The 18,842-nt window shown below is 38.3% G+C and overlaps 1 protein-coding gene across 29 annotated transcripts in view; it reads left to right on the forward strand.

The window, feature by feature from the left end:
• The window catches only part of LOC120724318 (protocadherin alpha-C2-like), a 213,299-nt gene extending 195,216 nt beyond the window's left edge, over nucleotides 1-18,083 (forward strand). For all 29 annotated transcript variants that reach the window (XM_040016457.1, XM_040016441.1, XM_040016443.1 and 26 more), the window contains 3 exons: nucleotides 3,007-3,071; nucleotides 6,497-6,582; nucleotides 15,043-18,083. In XM_040016457.1, coding sequence (XP_039872391.1) covers nucleotides 3,007-3,071; nucleotides 6,497-6,582; nucleotides 15,043-15,350 — 459 coding nt within the window. In that variant the 3' untranslated portion in view covers nucleotides 15,351-18,083. The remainder of the gene's footprint in view (nucleotides 1-3,006; nucleotides 3,072-6,496; nucleotides 6,583-15,042) is intronic.
• The last annotated feature ends 759 nt before the right edge of the window (nucleotides 18,084-18,842 follow it).

Below are 18,842 nucleotides of genomic sequence, written 5' to 3' on the forward strand. Positions count from 1 at the left end.
ATTTGGTAGACTACATATTGTTTTTCTGTGTGTCACAATGTTTGATGATTCATGGTTTAAAATTTTGAAGTGTGTCTGTCCTTCACAGTAAACACTGAGTCTGTATATCAAGGTGCAAATCCTCTCACTCACTGTATCTTTCTTTCCCTTTACTTATTTTGTTTTCAAAACAAACTGGTAGATTTAGCATTGCTTGTTCACCTGTGACCCCACACAGCCTGTGCTGTTTGTCTAAGGTCATCTTTGTGCCACAGTATTCAGTAGTTTTAGAGGGCAATAGGTGGTCATCTCTAAAGACAGAAAAAAGGAGACAGAGAATCTGTGAAATAGTGCAGTTTGCCAGCTGTAAGAGCCCCCAGTCCCACTGCACCAAAATATCCGCTTCTGGTCACGTACTTCTTTGGTACTAAAGAATAAGCTGGGCTCTGGGAATTAGTAAAGAATACAGAAATGAGGCAGAGACTGAGTTTCATTCAGCATAGAGCTTCATTTTATACATTTATTTCTTTTCTCTTCTTTCTTTTTGTTATGTGGAAGTTTGAACTGTTTGCCTCATTTGTAGTTATAGTGAAACGGCATTATTTTGGATGCACATTATTATTATTATTATTATTTTAGTAATTATGTTTATCCCAGAGCCTGTCTGAAAAGTGCCGAGAATGCAGGAGAGATTAGGTGATAAAAAGAGAGCTGGAGAAAAAGGTAATTGTTCAGCTATCACTTGAAGTGTTCCTCATTAAATGCCAGTCATGTTCGATCTTGATATGTAATTAAATGGAAGCGATGTGTTTCTCAGTGCTGTCCGTGGATTGGCTGCCTCCAAACAGATGAGGCGGGGGATAAAAGGTGATTGGACACAGAGTTGATGGCGGAGGTGTGAGCTCTGTATCCATGCTAGGAGTGTTCACTCAGAAGGAGAGGGAAGAATAAAGGAAAAGGCGAGAAAATGGGAGTGCGACACTATTCCTATTCCTTAATTTATCACGTATTGTGAGGCAAGGAAATTAATATACCGAAAAACCCCATGGGAATTTTGTTTTTTCATCTTCACTTAATTCATATTCTCCCTTTCAAATGATGAAATAGGATGCGTTGATTTCTCATTCTCTTAGGTTTTTATTTCTTTGTTGTGTTTGTTTTTGTTTACATTTACTATGTGAATGCTTTAGTTTTGTGGGTTTGTTTTTCCTTAGGAGGAATACTAACTAAATTACCAACATATTTATGTTCCAGATGTTTCTATCTAATGTGTGTATAGTCTACTGTGTGTGATTTCATTTACCCCCATAAACACCATCCGGCCAGGCAGACCAGTTTCCCTTTGGCCACTGCTGTGTAGCAACAGGGCGAACATTAAGCAAAGCTGTTTAGTTCCATTTGTGGACAATCTGGTCTTATTTGTAGAGGTTATTTATTTATTTATTTCTTGTTCTACCCTCTTTATTTCAATTGTTTACAAATTAAAATGAGCAAAATAACCTGCGTTAACTGTGTATTTAATGCCAAGCTAATGTCTTTTACTTCCTTCTAAATTACTGATCTGTTCACTGATTGCTTTTTGGTGAAAAATTGTCTCCATATAATTAAGTTCACCTTTAGTTCCTAGTATGAAAAGATGCTACAGCACTCTATATCCCTGCAGACATTATCCTCTGTTTGAAAGACTCCAGGAGGAATACCAGGCTTCTCTCATTAAGACCAAATATTGGATTTCAAGGGTGATGAATGTCCACTGCAGACTCATGGAGGTCAATGCAGCTTCAGTAGCAAGTGAACATCTGTCATATTTGAAAGGAAATGGGATTGTAAATGGGTCTCTTATGAGCTGCATGGCCAGGCAGGGGGGATTTAGTGTCCTTGGTCAGGTTGTTTTGTCTTTGTCAGTGGTTTAGGATGAGATCTGAGGAAATGCTATCTCATCTCGGTGATGTGGTTGCTGCAAAGAGCCCATTTTGACGCAATTTGAGTCTCATCTTAGGAAGCTGCAAACAAACAATTAGTACTATAATTGCTTTTTTCAGGATATATGATGTTTTACCTTTGTGTCTGAAGTCTCATAATAGGATCTCATTAACAAATTGCACCACTGACAGTTAATCAGAGATTGTGGTGCTCATTTATCCCTCTTTTGTAGAATTGTCTGAGTCTAAATATAGAGGGACTTAATCTGATATCTGCCCTCCCCTCCCTCTTCCTTTCTCCACCTGTGACCTTCACTGGGCTGAACTAACAGAGGGAGGTGGGTGTAGAGTAAAATATACACTGGGCTCTTCACAGTTACCATGGTGAGATGTGTCAGACTCACTCAAGCAAATTGTGTGGCAGTGAAACTCAAGGTTTTTATCAGCGTAAACAAGACAGAACAGAAGGAACTCAAATACAGAAGAGTAGGTGGTGAATATATAGAGGCAGGGTAGAAAGGGTGGGTCTTTGGTGAGAAGGAAAAATCTAGCTGATGATACTGTCTTAAAAAAAATACTGATTAAGCATTGCTGAAAAACATGCCCAGTAATCGTCTGGGAATGGAGAGGAAGCAGAAGAGACATTGGGTTAACAGCTGAAATTTGAGTCGATCATTAATATATAAAACGAAATAAGAGTTCTAGTGGTGATAAACACACAACACCCAGCTGAGTCCAAGAGGACTTATTCTGTCTGTGTGGCTTCAGGTCTTTTGTGAAACACTACAGAGTTGGTAGGCTGCTGGAGGTAAATCTCTCAAAGTCATTTTTCCTTCAAAGTGATGGATGAGAGTAGGGAGGGAGGGGGGAAGAAACTAGTGTGTGAGGATAGGAGGCCATGAGCACACCTACATGATTCAATCCATCAGTCATTTTTCTGCAAACGAAGAGGCAAGCTATCGCTGCTATAGATTGTGGTTGGGTGCCTTAGCTTGTGTGTTAATGTGTGTGTACTGCACTAGGAGTTGTTGCCATGACTTATTAATGAGATGGTATTGGCTTTCACCTGTACTTAAGACTAAATTTCTCTCACTCTCTCTTGCAGCCCAAGGCACCAAATTCAGACTGGAGATATTCAGCCTCCCTGAGAGCAGGAGGTGTAATGCAGAGGTAAGGATCCAATTTTACTTTGTGACTTTACACTAAAAGTCTCTTCATACCCCACTAGTTGATTTCCAATGTTTGGTGAAAAACAAAAGGTAAACAAAGAAAAAAAAAATCATATTTTCAAGATTTAAGCCAATAATTAATTCCTGCACAGTTTTATAAATGACTGATCTGTAGTAGTTGACAAATTTTATTAATCCCTATATATGGAAGTTGCATAACCTATTCCCAAATAGTATATAGAAAAAGATTAGTGTCATATTTAAATTCTATCCGATGTAACATCTAAACATTAAATAAATGAATGCAAACCCAAGTTAAACTCGTCTTCTTCCAAAAACAAGTTTTGCTGGTGTCATTATCCCTCCAAATATCTGCATATAAAGATATTGATCTAGCATGCTTCCGCATATTATGCGGAGTAATTTTAAAATAAACAAAGACCTGCAAGTACATTGGGGTTATTTACAAGTTTATTAGTTGAAGGGAGTCTGTTATTTTTAGAGCAGGCTGTTATTTAAACATTATCTTAGAATTGAAGCAGAAAATATATGCATAGACAATAATGTATATTTAAAAAAAAAAATAGCTTTTTTTGGGCAATGATACTGAGTTGACATTGAAATCTGTTGTAAAGGGTATGGAGTTTTCCCATTCCAATGGCTACCAGGCAAAAATTTAAAATATTTAACAAAGCCTACCCAGCTACATATCAAACATTTAGCCAGGTTAGGCATTTGCATTCATTAATTCCAGTAAGGATTATCTTTGTGCATTCTTCGCAGTGATGTGAGTGCTGCCTTAAGTGGAAGGATTTAATCTTAACATCACCCATTAATTACCATTTTCCACTGTACATTATGTTTATTAAACATATAGTTAAGGTAAATTTAGAGAATTTAGAGAAGTACCTTAGATTTGATTTAAGCATTTTGTTCAAATAAGCAGAAATAATTAATCTTTAATACTCTATAGGAGAAGAGAGACACAGCAATAAGAAATACACTCAGGAATTGCTCTATGTTACCATGCCCAGATGGGGACCGGATTGGAGGGTTAGAAGCAGAGAGGGGTCAGTGATGTATGAAGGGCAGTTTTTTGGGTGGAAACATAGCTACAAGGAGACAGGGAGTGTGCTGCATGACCATGGTAGTGATCGCATTACAAATTACAAAATCGAGGGTCATGCTTATGAGATGGCACCATAATTACAAACAGTTACATGTTTAATGAGGTAGGAAAGTTATCTCTATCTAACTATCTCATTTATTGCTTGACTAAATTAATCTGTCCTCATCTTACAGATGGTGGCATTTAAAAAATATCAGAAGTGTTAATGCCAAACAACTAGAAACATTGCTTAAGACACCCATGCTGAGAAACACTTTGCCTTTGTCACTTTGTCTCTCCTAAGGCCCTTGTGCATATGTATATGCATGTCATAGTGTGTATGATTAAAACAGCTCCAATTGTTATTTATACTCAGTGCTATTGTCCCACCTGTATTTGAATGGAGTGGCACATCTGTCTTAACACAGATGCAACCTGAAACACTGAATCGAGTGTTGGTTTCTTTTCATTATTCAAACATCATCTCTGTAGATACAAATATGTATGTACTCATGTATGCGATCTGATGCCAGATTATTAACATTGCATCATCTGAGTGTCATTAATGTTCCATAGATTCCCTCATAATTACAGCAGGGATTATTGAAGTTAATGTGTCTGAGTGAAACAGTCTAACATAGTTAATCTTTCTCGTGACTGACTCTCGCTGATGTGTTTCAGGTTGACTATCACTAAGCATCACGGAATTTTCATCTGTTTATACAGTATCAGAATCATATCTTGTGTGAGAGGCTTTGGATACAACACCCGAAAAACCATTTAATAGAAGTGACCTATTTCATTTTTTTAATCTAATCCCTGGGGAAAGCACATTTTCTCCTGTGTGTTATAAAAGTATGAGAGTATGAGTTAATTTTGAGATCATAGTAGTTATGAAATAAAACAATAAGTGGCTGAAAAATCCTGAAAATTGATAAGACAGTGGTTGCAGACAGTAGGAGAGGGTTACAAGGGAAATGAGAAAAAGAGACTACCATTAGGTGAAATATATACTGTCTGCCTGTTGCCACTGTAATGTGCTTTAATATTTAATCAGTGTACCCGATAATGCTGTGTTTTAGCAGCGCTTAAAATTCCATCCATCACCAAATCGCTTCTCGTCATGCATCAATGCATAATCTAGTTCTAGCTGTATACTATTTTAACTGTTCACAGTATTAAAAAGAAAAGAAAACTACAATATAATCAGTTGCAAAACTTTACTTTACTACACTGGTTCTGGTTCAGATTTCTGACAGACATTAGATTTCTTGTTTTAAAACACAATCACTGACAGGTTTTAATCACAGAAAGTACTGCACATGGATATTTGTAAAAAGAAATAAATAATTTTCTACATATCTATTTTTAAGCTGATAATTGTGAGAAGAACTATAGTCAGTGCCAAAATTTGTGTGGATCAATGAATTGAATTAAAGTAGAAGCAGGCTGAGAAGCAGAATAAAATGATGCTTTAGAACAGCAAATTAAGATGGTATGTATATTTTTGTAAAATCATTTTATATTGGTAACTGCATGCTGTGATAGCCTGCCATGGGATAATGAATCACAGGTATATAATTGTACAGTTTAGGTGAATTTTAGGTGAATTCACCTTTGAACAGAGGCTCTCTCATCCTCCCATCCTTAGATAACAGATATTTGGGACACCTTTTAAAGACATGTAGATATAACCAAACTGTGCCCTCTTTTTTAAATAACAATTTTTTTTTTATTACTAAAACCACAATGTCTGAGCCAGACAGTATAATCTTCCACTTTTCAAGACAAGGCAGACACAGTGAGATTGGACCATGGTTTGTAGTAGAATTTCTGTTGTTGCTTTTTAACACTACACAGATTGTGGTGTTTTTCAGTAGAGCAGAGGGTGTTGGAGTCCCACAGAGTTGGTGTGAAAATGTAAGAACAGCCATCTGTAATCCATAATCCAGAAAATGTTGGGAAAATGTAGAGTAACTACTTTAATTTTAATCTGAATGAAGCTGTTCTGGGATTTCTGCACCATTAACCAACCCCCACTGTTATTATAGTGTGTATTAAAAGAAACATATGGAGACAGGAAAACTGGATTTTGAATCCATACCTTGGGCTGTGAAATTCAGATGTGAAATCTTAACATACTATTAGAAAAAACTTATCTTAATGGATATTGTTTATAATATGTGTGCAAAAATACTTTTGTGATCTTTAATATGCTGATGTGTGTGTGTGTGTGTGTGTGTGTGTGTGTGTGTGTGTGTGTGTGTGTGTGTGTGTGTGTGTGTGTGTGTGTGTGTGTGTGTGTGTGTGTGTTTCAGTTCAGTGCATATGGAGGAGTCCTCAGTAATGCAGGGAGCCCAGGGGGTTCTGGTTCAGAACTGGCCCACTGCTTCCAGTGCTGCTGGTAAGAATCTCTCAAGCTACTTCCACCTAGAATAAGCACAGTTAATTATACCTCTGGCTAAAGATTAAAAATTAAATATACATATACTGGGAGGTTTCCATGATACACATAGTGCTAGTTTAGTCCAGAAAGTCTAAGACAATGCTCAATGATTCTGTGTCAAGCACAATTCTTGACACAGGTTCATACAGTTATGATGGAAATTTCTGTTAATAAAGTATGCAATGCAAACATCCCAGTTCTACAGTCATGAGAGCTCTGTCCTTGGGACGTCTCAGCTCCTCTTTTATACCCTGACAAAACAACTCTCTGTATCTCTTCAGTTACGACAGTTGCTTATCTGACCCAGGTTGTTGCTGGGCAGGGAGGACTCGGACTATCTTTTTCCAGGAAGCACCTGGGCTGGTCTTGAGCATAGCAGTTGAGCATAGCTAAGCAGTTACACCAGGTCATATTGACACACATGTGTCCTTCACCTAAAAAATAAAAGGTTATACAAAATTCTAAAATGAAATTCTAAGCACCTAAATATAAATGTGACAATAAACTAGAATTTTTCCCATTACAACATGCAGTTAAGATTGTCATACACCAACAACAGCACATCATTTAAAGCTTATCAAGGAGTGTGTACAGTGGTTATCAAATACAGGACTGTAATAAAATGATCAAGACAGAGATATCATCTACGAGACTGCCTGACCATCTCCTACCGCTTCCTGCTGCCAAAGGGAAAGGAAATGACATGTGCTAGGTAGGTGGAGATGGATATCTCTGCTCTCTTGTAGCAGGAAGAGAAAAAAATTTAGAGAAGGAGAGGAAGTGAAAGTGACAATAGCTGATTGAATTATCAGCAAGTCGTTTGGGAAAGCACAAGCTACTGATTCACAGAGGACAAACATTAACATAAACACATTAGTGAAGCGTAATTATAAATGATTACAGTCATCCTCCTTTAAATGTGGATTAGGGATGAGCTAAATGTAATAGCATTTTTCAATATTTAAATGCATTTGTAATCTTTTAAAATTGAGATAAAAAAAAATCAGATTGTATCTGTGCATTGTTGCTTGCACTGAATGCAATCATATGCAAGTCATCTATTGTTGTTGTCAGGTATTATACAGATCCTGCAAGAGTGAAAAAGCCTCAAAAGGGCCACTATGCCATTGTGACTCATAAAGTTAGGGATTTATCCTTAATGTGCTAAACAATTATGACAATAGAGTGTTCCACTCAAAGATAGAAGTCCTTTTACTTACAGAAAACAGGAAATTATACATTTTTAATATCTGGCCTTCATTAGGGTGAAAAAGACCTTGTTAATTATTCAATGAAATACTGCAAAGAAGATTATAGGGAAACAATTCCTGCAAACAGTGACAGCACGAAAACAAAAATGCTAAATGACAGCTTTTATGTGAGCTCTTACAGGTATTGTAATGCCAATCGCAGTGCATTTCCAGTGCCCATAACTAAAATTTAGAAGACAGAATTAGCACCCTCAACAGAGGGATTTCAGTTGTGAACTCTTGACTTTTGTCATGATCATGGGATCCAAAAAGATTAGGAGTTAAATAGAGAAATAGTGGAAAAAAGTGCAAGTGAAGACAGGCGAACAAATGAGACTGACATATGTACATTAAGAAGGTTGTAGCAAGGATGAAATTGCAATTAGATTTAGATAAAGAGGTGATTTGTAGTAATTAAGAATGTGGAGCTGGCATGGCCTGGTATCTTTTATAGACAGGAGGCGGTGGGCTCAGCAGGCAGACAAACTACCCACACAGAGACTACTGTTTCTTCCTATCCACACACATGTATGCACAGCCTCCTCCGCTCTGCCATCGATTTCTTGCCTTGGCTGAGGACTTACAGCCTGCTGGCACTTAAAAACCTGCGAGATAGAAAAGAGAGGAATAATTCAGGGATAAAAATGTCAGATAATATTAAAAACATTTTGTTTTAGTGGAGAAAAATAATGAAAATGATTCGTGTTTTTACTTTCCTGTTGATTCTGTTTATAATATCTCAGAAATGAGACAATGTGAGATAAGGATTAAATGTGGCCTGTCATAGGCTGTACTGTTTATAATAAAAAACATGTTTGTTAGGCCAGCTTTAGAGTTGATTGTTAAGAGAATATTTTGGGTGGTGAAAGTAAAGGATGCTGTTCTACCGCAAAGTCCGTTTCATTGCTCCAGTGTGAGACGCAGAGGGACAGCCGACAGCGCCCCTGTTTTTTTTCTTTTTTATTTAGTATATACGGATTTGCAAAGCGGTATCAATTTGTGTGTCTGTTTTGTTGTCTTGTGTTTTCATGTGTATGTGAATGTGTCTGTGAGTCCTTGGCTGTGCTTCTAAGTGTGTTTTGGCTGCCTGCTTTGTGTGCTGCTCCTGCTGTGACAGATGGAGAACAGCCCACGCCCAGATTAACAGGCCCATATTAATGAAATCAGGGTTCTGCTTGGTGCGTAACTCTCCCTCTTCCTCTCCTTTGTCCATTCCTTCTCGGTCTTTGTCTCCTGCCCCTGTCTATATCACAGCTTAGTCACTAAACCAAGCACTCATTGAGACTGCACAGAGAGCTGCACAGCACTGCAGCAAGGGTGATGGGAAGGAGATGGGTAGGTTGTAATGCAAAGGGTTTGAAATAAAAATCCTATCAGACAATAACAGACAAGGTGAAGATGAAGGTAGGATCAGAATGATGGAGAAGAAGTGAGAAAGAAATATGAGTCTCATGTTGCTGGGAGACAGAGTGATCCCAGTATTATTCTCCATCACCATAAGCACTGTCACCATGACTCCTTCTTATGTCCTACTGCTTCACTGGAGGATGTAGTTTCCATAGCAACCATTCATGGCTGCTAATATTGGCAGGGCAGGCAGGAAGGTGGGGAGAGCTGTTATGTTTGGGGGGAGGGGGTGCAAACATATGGTATGGGACAAAAGATAATGGAGAAGAGAAAGCACGCTGGGGGCAAAGGAAAAAAGCACCCTGTAGCATGAGGTGAAGGGCAGTGGGAGGAGGTGAAATCTCCATGAGCAAAAGGGAACGAGAGAGTTAAAGGAGAAAGGGATATGTTTAGATAGTGAGAGTTGGAGTGAGGAGGGTGACCTACATTCATTGGGGCGGTGGTGTACTGCAGAGGTGGATGCAGGTTTTGTGTTTTCTGTATTACGCTACATCTTGCATGCAAACTGAAATGTCCCATATACAGAAAAACAGAACAGAAAAATGTTTTAGACTTAATAGTGACCAACTACAGTGGCAACAATTAACTGAAGAGTAAAGTAAAAAGGACAACTCCGAGGGAGACAGTTTAGAGAGATGCTGCATTATACTCATTTAGTGCCTCTTCCCTTAATCCTATAATTGCTCTCCAGAAAATAGGAGCATAAAATCGTCATTTACATTCACTTCGTTAGTCAGTCTCATTTGAAAGGAAGTGTGCATTTGCATAGGTGGTAGGTAAAGAAGACTTTCCGACAAACTAATGGTCAAATTCAAGGCCACGTGTCATAATTTCTTGATGCAGTTTTTTGGTTAAGTGAGTGGTCTTAAAACTACAATATAATAATCAGAGAAAAATATATAGTGAAACTAAGTTGACTTAATATGAGTTTAGTATGAAAAATAGGAAATTTGCTGATAGTATTATACTGACCATAAAATTAGGCTAGACTCCTTTGTTCTGCAGATTTTTGGATTAAAAAAAACATATGGCCTTGGGAGGTGGGGACTGAAAGGTGGCATGCCATAACACTGTAAGAAGAACTATTTTAAGGTGTATCTAATGTTTTGTGTGTGTGTGTGTGTGTGTGTGTGTGTGTGTGTGTGTGTGTGTGTGTGTGTGTGTGTGTGTGTGTGTGTGTGTGTGTGTGTCAGATTAAAGGTAAGGTAGAACAGTCTAGAAGCTATGTGGGACTGTTTCTGAATTTCTACTCACCATCTGCCTTCTATTCCTAGCTCAGATATTTGCTTTCCTTTATTGTCAGTCTGTTCTTTTATTCCATCCCATATTTAAATATCTTGCCAGTTCTCTTACTTTTCTCCCTCTCTCTGGAGAATAAATCGATCTCCACTTTCTAAATGTTGTTGTTATAGCACCTGCATGGCTACATAAACCCTATACAGACAAATAGGAATGTCTCAAACTTCTACTCATACACTGAAAATTATTGTCATTTTACATTAAATTTAAACCCTGTCTCTGGGGACTTGTGTCCACCATCTGCCACATGATCTAGGTGGTAGCAAATAGCAAGGTGATCAGTCTGGCATGAAACCCAAACAGACACATCCAGACACATACATACTGCATATTAATGCATAATTGTCGTTGAATACCTGCAAACACCTGCAGCTGCATAGTATTTTTACCCTTAGCTGTATCCTTATTTCATTTGCCGTCAGCACAGTTTAGAATTTGTGGTGATTTATTCAGCCACCCAAATGTATTCTTCTATCAACACAAAGGCAGTAAAAAAAACTGGATGCATGAATTAGAATTAGGCTTTTAGGTATACGGTATTATCACATTTTGTTTTTATTAAAATGTACACACACTCAATGCTCAGCACAGAACAGTAACAGAGACTGGTGCTATTTTAGAAAAGGGTGTGGTCCCACTGCAGTATGGTAAAAGCAAAACAAAATGCACCTTGAGGATCTTTTAATCCATTTTTTTCTCTGCTCCCACCCTCCGTTTTGGTGGTGAGTGCTTCATATCTGCATCCATCCTTGCACATTCTGGCTCCTTTTTCTTCCTCCTCCTCTTGCTTCTCAGCTCGTTATGTAACGCTGCACTGCGCTGCACTGCGCTCCACTGCGCTTCTGCCCGAGTGGCCGATGGTAAGGCAGGACAAGCGGATGAATAAAGTAGATGTGGCAAAATGGAGCTGGGGTGATTTGAGTGGCTGTGAAAACCTTTGGCTGCACAGGGGGAGCAATGGGACATTTGCATGCAGAGAAGCACGACTGGGGACTCCAGAGATCAGCTCAGGAGAGCACCGACAGTAACCCAGACTGCTAATCCAAAATTATTAATTGGAGTGGCTTGTATCTTTCTAGCAGTGCAAAGGCAGGAGGTTTTCAGACAGGGGCAATAGTCATAACTATGAAATACATGAACATCTTCATCTCTAATGTGCATGGTAGTTATCACTGATGGACAAACTGTTTAATACCCAGTCACATTGATGTTACTATAAACACTGTTAGACTTGATTAAGACTCTTGTCATTAACTGGAGGGATGGCAGTTGGATGACTAAATTTCCATGCTACATTAGTTGAAAGGTCAGGGGAAATGAGAGATAGACAGAGGAAAGAGGGTGTGGAGTTTTAGTGTGCGAAAAACATGAGCATTTAATATTGATGCAATAATGTTGAAATCAGTGTTGAGTGAGGCGAGTGTGTCACCACTGTGAAGTAAAAGATACAAAGAAGATGGAATGAAGAGACATACAAGCACTTTTATATTTAGCACATCAAAGTGCTAAATATAAAAGTGACAGATGTGCAGTTACATCTCAGATCTAATACACATCACTATCTACTGTAGTTAGTAACATCAAAATGACCCATGAGCCTTACAGAGTTGGGATTCTGTTATGATATTACCTTTTTAGTTGCACCAGAGCCGATCATGACCAGACTATAGTCTCACTTGACCCCACATCCCTATAATCCCACATAACACAGTGTCTTTTTTTATTAGTGTCACTCTACTCAGCCTTACTGTTTCCCATCTGCGTGCTCCCAGCGTGACTCATCACTCTCCAGGGTGTTATTCCGTTTATGATTGTAACTTTGCATGGAGGCACTGCTGTCTCATCAAGTTCACACATTGAATTAGACAGGTAATTTCTTAGAGGCAAGAGACTGGACACTTTAGAGCAAAGCTTTGCCAGTATTTCAGTGTTATGCATTTTCATTTAGTGCTTCAGTTTTTCTTTTCGTTGTTTCTCCTCTGCTTTTGCGATTATAAAATCAGTCTTATATTTCTGCTGGGGGGAAAGGGATAAGGGCTTATCCATGGGAGAAAGGCTGTCATCTTAATGAATGTGACTTTTTCTGTCTCTCGGTCTACATTTAGAGAAAGCCTGTCTGCCCTGATCTTCTCAGTCTCTTTGTCAAGTTCAGTCTTCTCTCTATAGCTCTTACAGCTGTGTTGTCACAGTCAATGAAAGCATGATATTTGTGGGCTATAGCAATGGGGAATGATGCAAATACATGGCCCACTTAATTTTTTTCATTTTTATTTCAATGATTATTATTATTTTTTAGTGTATTACTATTCATTGTTTCTTAAAGCCCAACCAACTGTCTAAAACACATGTATTCAAATTCCAGTGTAATAAAGTGCAAATGAATATACAAGTGTTTACACTGGAGAAGGTAAAACTTTAAATTGCTTATTTGTTTCGCTTGAAAATTATTGAAATGTTGAACCGATTGTTAGTAGGTGCCTGGTAGTTTCTCTATTCCACCTAATCATGTCAGCTATTATTCAAATTTGAAAAAAAAAATCCTGTTTTCTGATTCAACTTGGGCAGTTTCCCAACAAGACAAGCTTTAGAGGAGTACCCGCCTCAATCAGCGGGACACATCTCATCCCAACTAATAAGTTTAAAGGAGGGAACAAGTCTAAGAAACAACGAAGACTTTTTTTTTTAAATTAAATAGAACATAAGAATTGGATTTAGTTTATTATTCTTCAACTTGATGGAACCCGAGAGTTTGGGTGTATCACTCTTTCACTATAGCCTCTATAATTCCTATCAATGTAATGTTTATGTGGGTTATCCGGATTTATTGAAACAGTTCCCCCAGTTCTGCCTTTGCTCACATCTACTGTTACATTCATGAAGTGAAAATTATGTTTTTATGTCTGAGGTTCTTTTTTAACTACACAAGATAATCATAATAATCACAATTAAAAAGTTATATTTAGTGTATTTAAAAGTTTTCTGTCACACTGGCTTAGTATTACGTTTTCAACAGCAGATTAATGTTATGGTCCTGCAGGCCTCTCAGGTCTTACTTTGATAAGACACAGTTTTACCAAAGAACAACAATTTTCTTTCGCTGCCTCAGTCGAACCTCCCATGTGTTTGTGCATCTCCTCTGGCCTGTGCATTAGGCCTCTGTATTAGGCACTGAAACGCCACAAAGCAAATTTAAATGTCAGGAAATTACCAAACAGTGAGTGCTGTTGAGTGCTTTCTGTAATAGTTATAGAACTGCCACAAAAGCAAAGCCTTTCATGTTTGTATTTAGGCTGACATTTGACTTGAAATAAAAAAAAAATTAAGACATAGTGTGTAACATGAAAGCTCAGTAGGTAATAAAAGAATAAGATCATTTTGGAAGCTGGTATTCTTTACTCTGGGTACTGCATGAGGTCACACTTCTTTTCCCAGACTCTGTTACTTTTGGTTGAATGGAGCCGTGTTCAGTTTATCTCCTCTTTGCAAAGAACACAGAAAAGGAGTCAGAGTAATATAAGGAATATGAAAAGCAAGTGTGGCAAGTAGGTAATTTCTGTGAGGAAAGAACCAAAGTGACTGTGCCTTATGTTATCATGTTCTGTGCAATAACAAAGTACCAACCAACTAAGTAAGGATGTGATCATGCATTGAAGCATTGTCAGGCTGGCTGTCCAGGCCTTTCGAAATACAGCTGTTTGTGACTGAATAATGGTGTGTTATGTCTGCATCCATTCATAAACATGCTACCATTTCTAGCAGTGCAGTGTATAACCCAAGAGCTGGATGCAGCAGCTAATACATTATCTAATAAAATTGAAATGTTTCTCCAAGGTAAATTCCTCTCACAGCTTCAGTTCAAGACCTTTCTCAGCTTTTAACATAGTAATTAAAGTCATATTAGCTTGGATAGGTAGGGAGATTTTGATTTACTGCCCACTTTATATTTTCTTTCTTTAAACCTCCCACAAAGTTCAACCACTTCCCACCTTTTATATCATGTCATGTCTGTTGTTACCAATAATTATGTACTGATAATTTTTTTTTCATTGACTGCTGTGGAGATCATTGACATTTAACTGCATTTGGACTTTTAACCTAGTAAATCTGATTAATGTATATGAATGTGAAGGACAGATTTTCCCTGTGCTTTTCATTTATTTTGCAGTAGCAGATTACACAGTGATTGCCTCTTATAGGCATGCTTTATAAGTTAAAATGATTACTTTTATCTAATATCGTTAAGAAATTAAGAATCAAAAATACAAATCTGATGACATGAAAACATTTGAAGGACACAGAATAATGGAAAGGATGACCATAAAATACCACCATAGTTTACCATTATTTATTTTTTTTGGTAGTAAACCTACAGTGCTATAGTTGCACACAGCCACCACTGAGTCATTTCAAGAAAAAAAGAAACGTGATATAAACTATTATTCCATCTTTTCTTTTCTTTCAGATGGTGAAGGAGGAGAGGTTTCGCCCCCGATGGGTGCTGGCGTAGACAGCAACAGCTGGCACTTTCGCTATGGCCCCGGTGGTCCCGGTGCACCTCCACAACACCTAAAACCTGGAGAAGTTCCCCCAGAAGCCTTCATTATCCCTGGCTCCCCTGCCATAATATCTATCAGACAAAACCAAGGAGGCGAGGACGACAAGAGTGATTTCATTACCTTTGGAAAGAAAGAGGAGGCCAAGAAGAAAAAGAAGAAGAAGAAGGAAAAGAAAGACAAGAAGGATAAAGGAAAAGATGATGGAGATGAGTAGACGAGAAGAGAATTAAAACTACAAAGTGGAAAAGGGTGTTGTTAAAACAGAGGTATCAACTTAAGTCCACTGGGAAAAATACATTGTAAAACTATTTCCTAATTTCACATTTTGATCATAATATTAATTTAAAAATCTCTCTCCTTTGTGAACCTGGCCTTTTCAAGATTTATTTTACCTTCAGTTCCTGATTGTGGTAAATTACAGATCTTGCCTTGATTGAACAAATAATACAATACCTAATAAAATTATAGCGTTTTCCCCACACCCCTATGTGCCTACACACCCCAAGTCAACTCACGACATCCTTTAACCCACTGGGCTTATTGGCACCTCTGTCTTACCCCATCCAAACTAAAGTGTATAAATCACTCCCTCTCTCTCTCTCTCTCAGAGGAGATGAGATGCTTTTACGAGAACAACTAAAAGCTGTGCCAGCAAAGGAAAAGAAGAAACAAAAAAAAAAAAGACTGAGACAGATTTCTGCAGTCTGGAGCTGGACACACTCTACTTGTAAATATCATGGGCGAGAGTCACCTAAATTAAGGCTAACAAGAAACTGCTGCAGATTCCTCTGGTAATTACCAACAGTGTTTCCTGAGATCTCAATGAAACCACATGCACATACGCATGCTCACATATTCAAACATGCAAACACAAACTTATCATGAAAAAGTGGACACAGAAAGCACTTGACACTAAGAGAGAGGGAGCAAAAAACAGCTGGCATAAAAGAAAAGTGCTTGAAACCAGACACTGCAAGCTTTTTGCCCTGCACAGTTGCCTATGAGGTGCACATCAACTCTCTCAGGATTGATGCAGCATGATTTGCAATCACTCTGTATTTGCTCACTGCATTGAAAGAACACATCTTCCGCCAGAACCCCAACTGAGGAATGCAGAGAACACTGGAAAGATGGAGAGAAGACACCTCAGATTCTCCTGAGTATCACCAAGGGGAGAGTCCAGCAGGGCTGGCACATGACTCCATGCTGAGTCAGTGGACTCTAATGAAAACTTTGAGTTCATCAGGAGAGTCTTTGATAACACCATCTTTCCTCCCCCCGCTGCAGCAAAAGCCTAATGCTTTCTGCTTTGAATGTTTGGTAGCAACCAGTCCTTACCCAATACCTTGAGTTTACAAATGCTCACCTGCTTGTACTTGCCCCATGCTGCCAGGAGCCATCTTCTCCTGCCCAAACCGCCTTTTTTTGTGACAATGAAGTTTGTAAACATGTTATGTTTTCATTCATTTTCTGAAGAGATTCATTATAACATACTCTTTTTTTTCTTCATAGCTTTAAATGATTTTTGCTTGACATACCCATCACCATTTACCCTCAAACACTGACCCTAATCCCCACTCTAACCCCCTGCCCAGGATCAGTCCTGGGAGTGGCCCGTTCTGAACATTGTGGTGTGCTGCTGAGAGCAGCATGGAGTAATGTGGATGAGGCCTGGGGAAACCCAGTTGGGGAGAGGGGCTATGCCCTGAACTCTTGTCAGATGTTTCTTAAGTGCAAAACGGTTCAGCGCTTTTAACTTGTGAATAATACACTATGTGGTTCATTTCCTGTTTGTAGCCACTAATGAGAGAGGACCAGGTGGGATGAGGCTGATTACAGGGACCCTGGAGGACTGGGATAGAGTGAGGAGACAGGTGCCGTGGGCTGGCCCTCCCTCTCCATGTACAAGAGAAGTTCTCCAGCTGATTGTTCACATATTAGCTTGTATGTACGCTGTAAATGTAGCGTAGACTAGATTGTCTCTACATTAGCAATTGAAACTTGATAAGAATATGGGCAACTAAGGACTCCGATCCCAGAGCTATATCCCACCAATCCTCTCTCAAGAGGTTTTGAAGTAGGGGCACACACACTAGCCTCAAGGCCTGCTTCTGTTGGTTCCCTTCCCCCTGCCTGTAACTTGTTGCCACATCCCCAGAGTTTTGCGGCTCAGTATGACGTCACTCCATTAAGTGGCTGCTGCATGTACTGCTCTAAGGAAACACATACTATATAGAGAAATATATATATAAATAGATAGATGGCTATGATTTTATTCTTTTGTATTATCATTTTTCTTCATTACTCGCACAGGAGATATTTGTATGTACTTCTGTCTCTGCCAAACATCGATGTACTAAAATCTTCACGCTCCACAGATGTTGTATGGCATCCACTAAACCTCTTTAGATATTTGTAAATGCTATAGTGTGATACCTTTCAACGCAAGTTCATTATTTTTCTTTCACCAATGATAATTTTGTTTTGGAGAACAAACAAAGCAAGAAAAAAAAAGAAAAAAAAAATCACTCTGTGTCTGGCTTTGACATGATGACCTAACTAACACTGTATTATTGTAACTGAAATATGTATGATCCTATGATGAGCTATCACTTCCCTTTCACTCTTAAAAAATAAAAAAGAGAAAAAAATCCAGTGTAAAAAATAAAAGGATATATGTAGTGTATGCTTGTGTTTAGTGAGTGTTCATGCTGTCATTCTTTTCCAATGTATGGTGGTGAATTATGGTGGCTATGTGCTGTTCTGATTGGATCAGCCAAGATCTGTTGTAAAACCCTTTTTTGTACACCCTCTCATCAACTGTGACAGTGACGTAGTGAATTTCATTTACTTCATTTATTTTTTTGACTTTTTATTTTCCATAAATGGATACAGTGGTAATGTGTTTGGTTTATAAATCACTAATAAAATTTGCTTTATTAAAATACATGTGAATATATTGTCTTGTGTGTGTGAGAGAGATAGCTCTGTGCTTTTCCCCTGTCATTTGAAGGCCAATTAAATAGTGACTAAATCTATTTCAGGTTTTAAGGGGAAAAAAATCTATTTTTTAGCACCCAGTTCATGTGCACGTTTAAAATACTACACCTATTTAAAAGTTGCCTTTACAATTACAGTTTTTTGGCAGGCAATATAGAAAACAAGTGCATCTCCTTACAGAGGGCATGGCGAACAAAATATCTGCAGGCAGCTCTTCTCTGCCACACATGCTCACATCCTTCTTTCTCTGAACTGACATGCAGTCAGGTACAAAGACTTGTTCCCTGCAGAGATGAAAGACAAGCACATTGAGGTACTTAGTTTGGGTGCCTAATTTCTCCTCATTAAAAGCATGGTCACAGATGATCCAAATGGTCCCATGTGAAAGTAAGCTTCCAGATGCACCATAATTTAATAGAGTGGCTAAGTAGATTTGATGTATCCCAGTGTGTGAGTTTGTCGAAACACCTACACAGTAGTGAGCCATTACTCATTCTGGCCTAGATAAAATGCCGCATTGATAATCAATACATTTATCCAGTTTGTCAGGAAATTCAATAGTTTCCTACTTTAGACTGTTTAAAAAAAATCAAATTTCCTACTTTGCTTTTATCTGTAGTCTCGGTTGAACAAAATGTAAGACATTTTCAATGCTGAGTTAATAGCCCAATACTAATGCTAATAAAGTCTCCTTCTTTCCAGTTTT

Source organism: Simochromis diagramma, unplaced genomic scaffold (genome assembly GCF_900408965.1).
Source record: "Simochromis diagramma unplaced genomic scaffold, fSimDia1.1 OVJJ01000685.1, whole genome shotgun sequence".
NCBI classification, from domain to species: Eukaryota; Metazoa; Chordata; class Actinopteri; order Cichliformes; family Cichlidae; genus Simochromis; species Simochromis diagramma.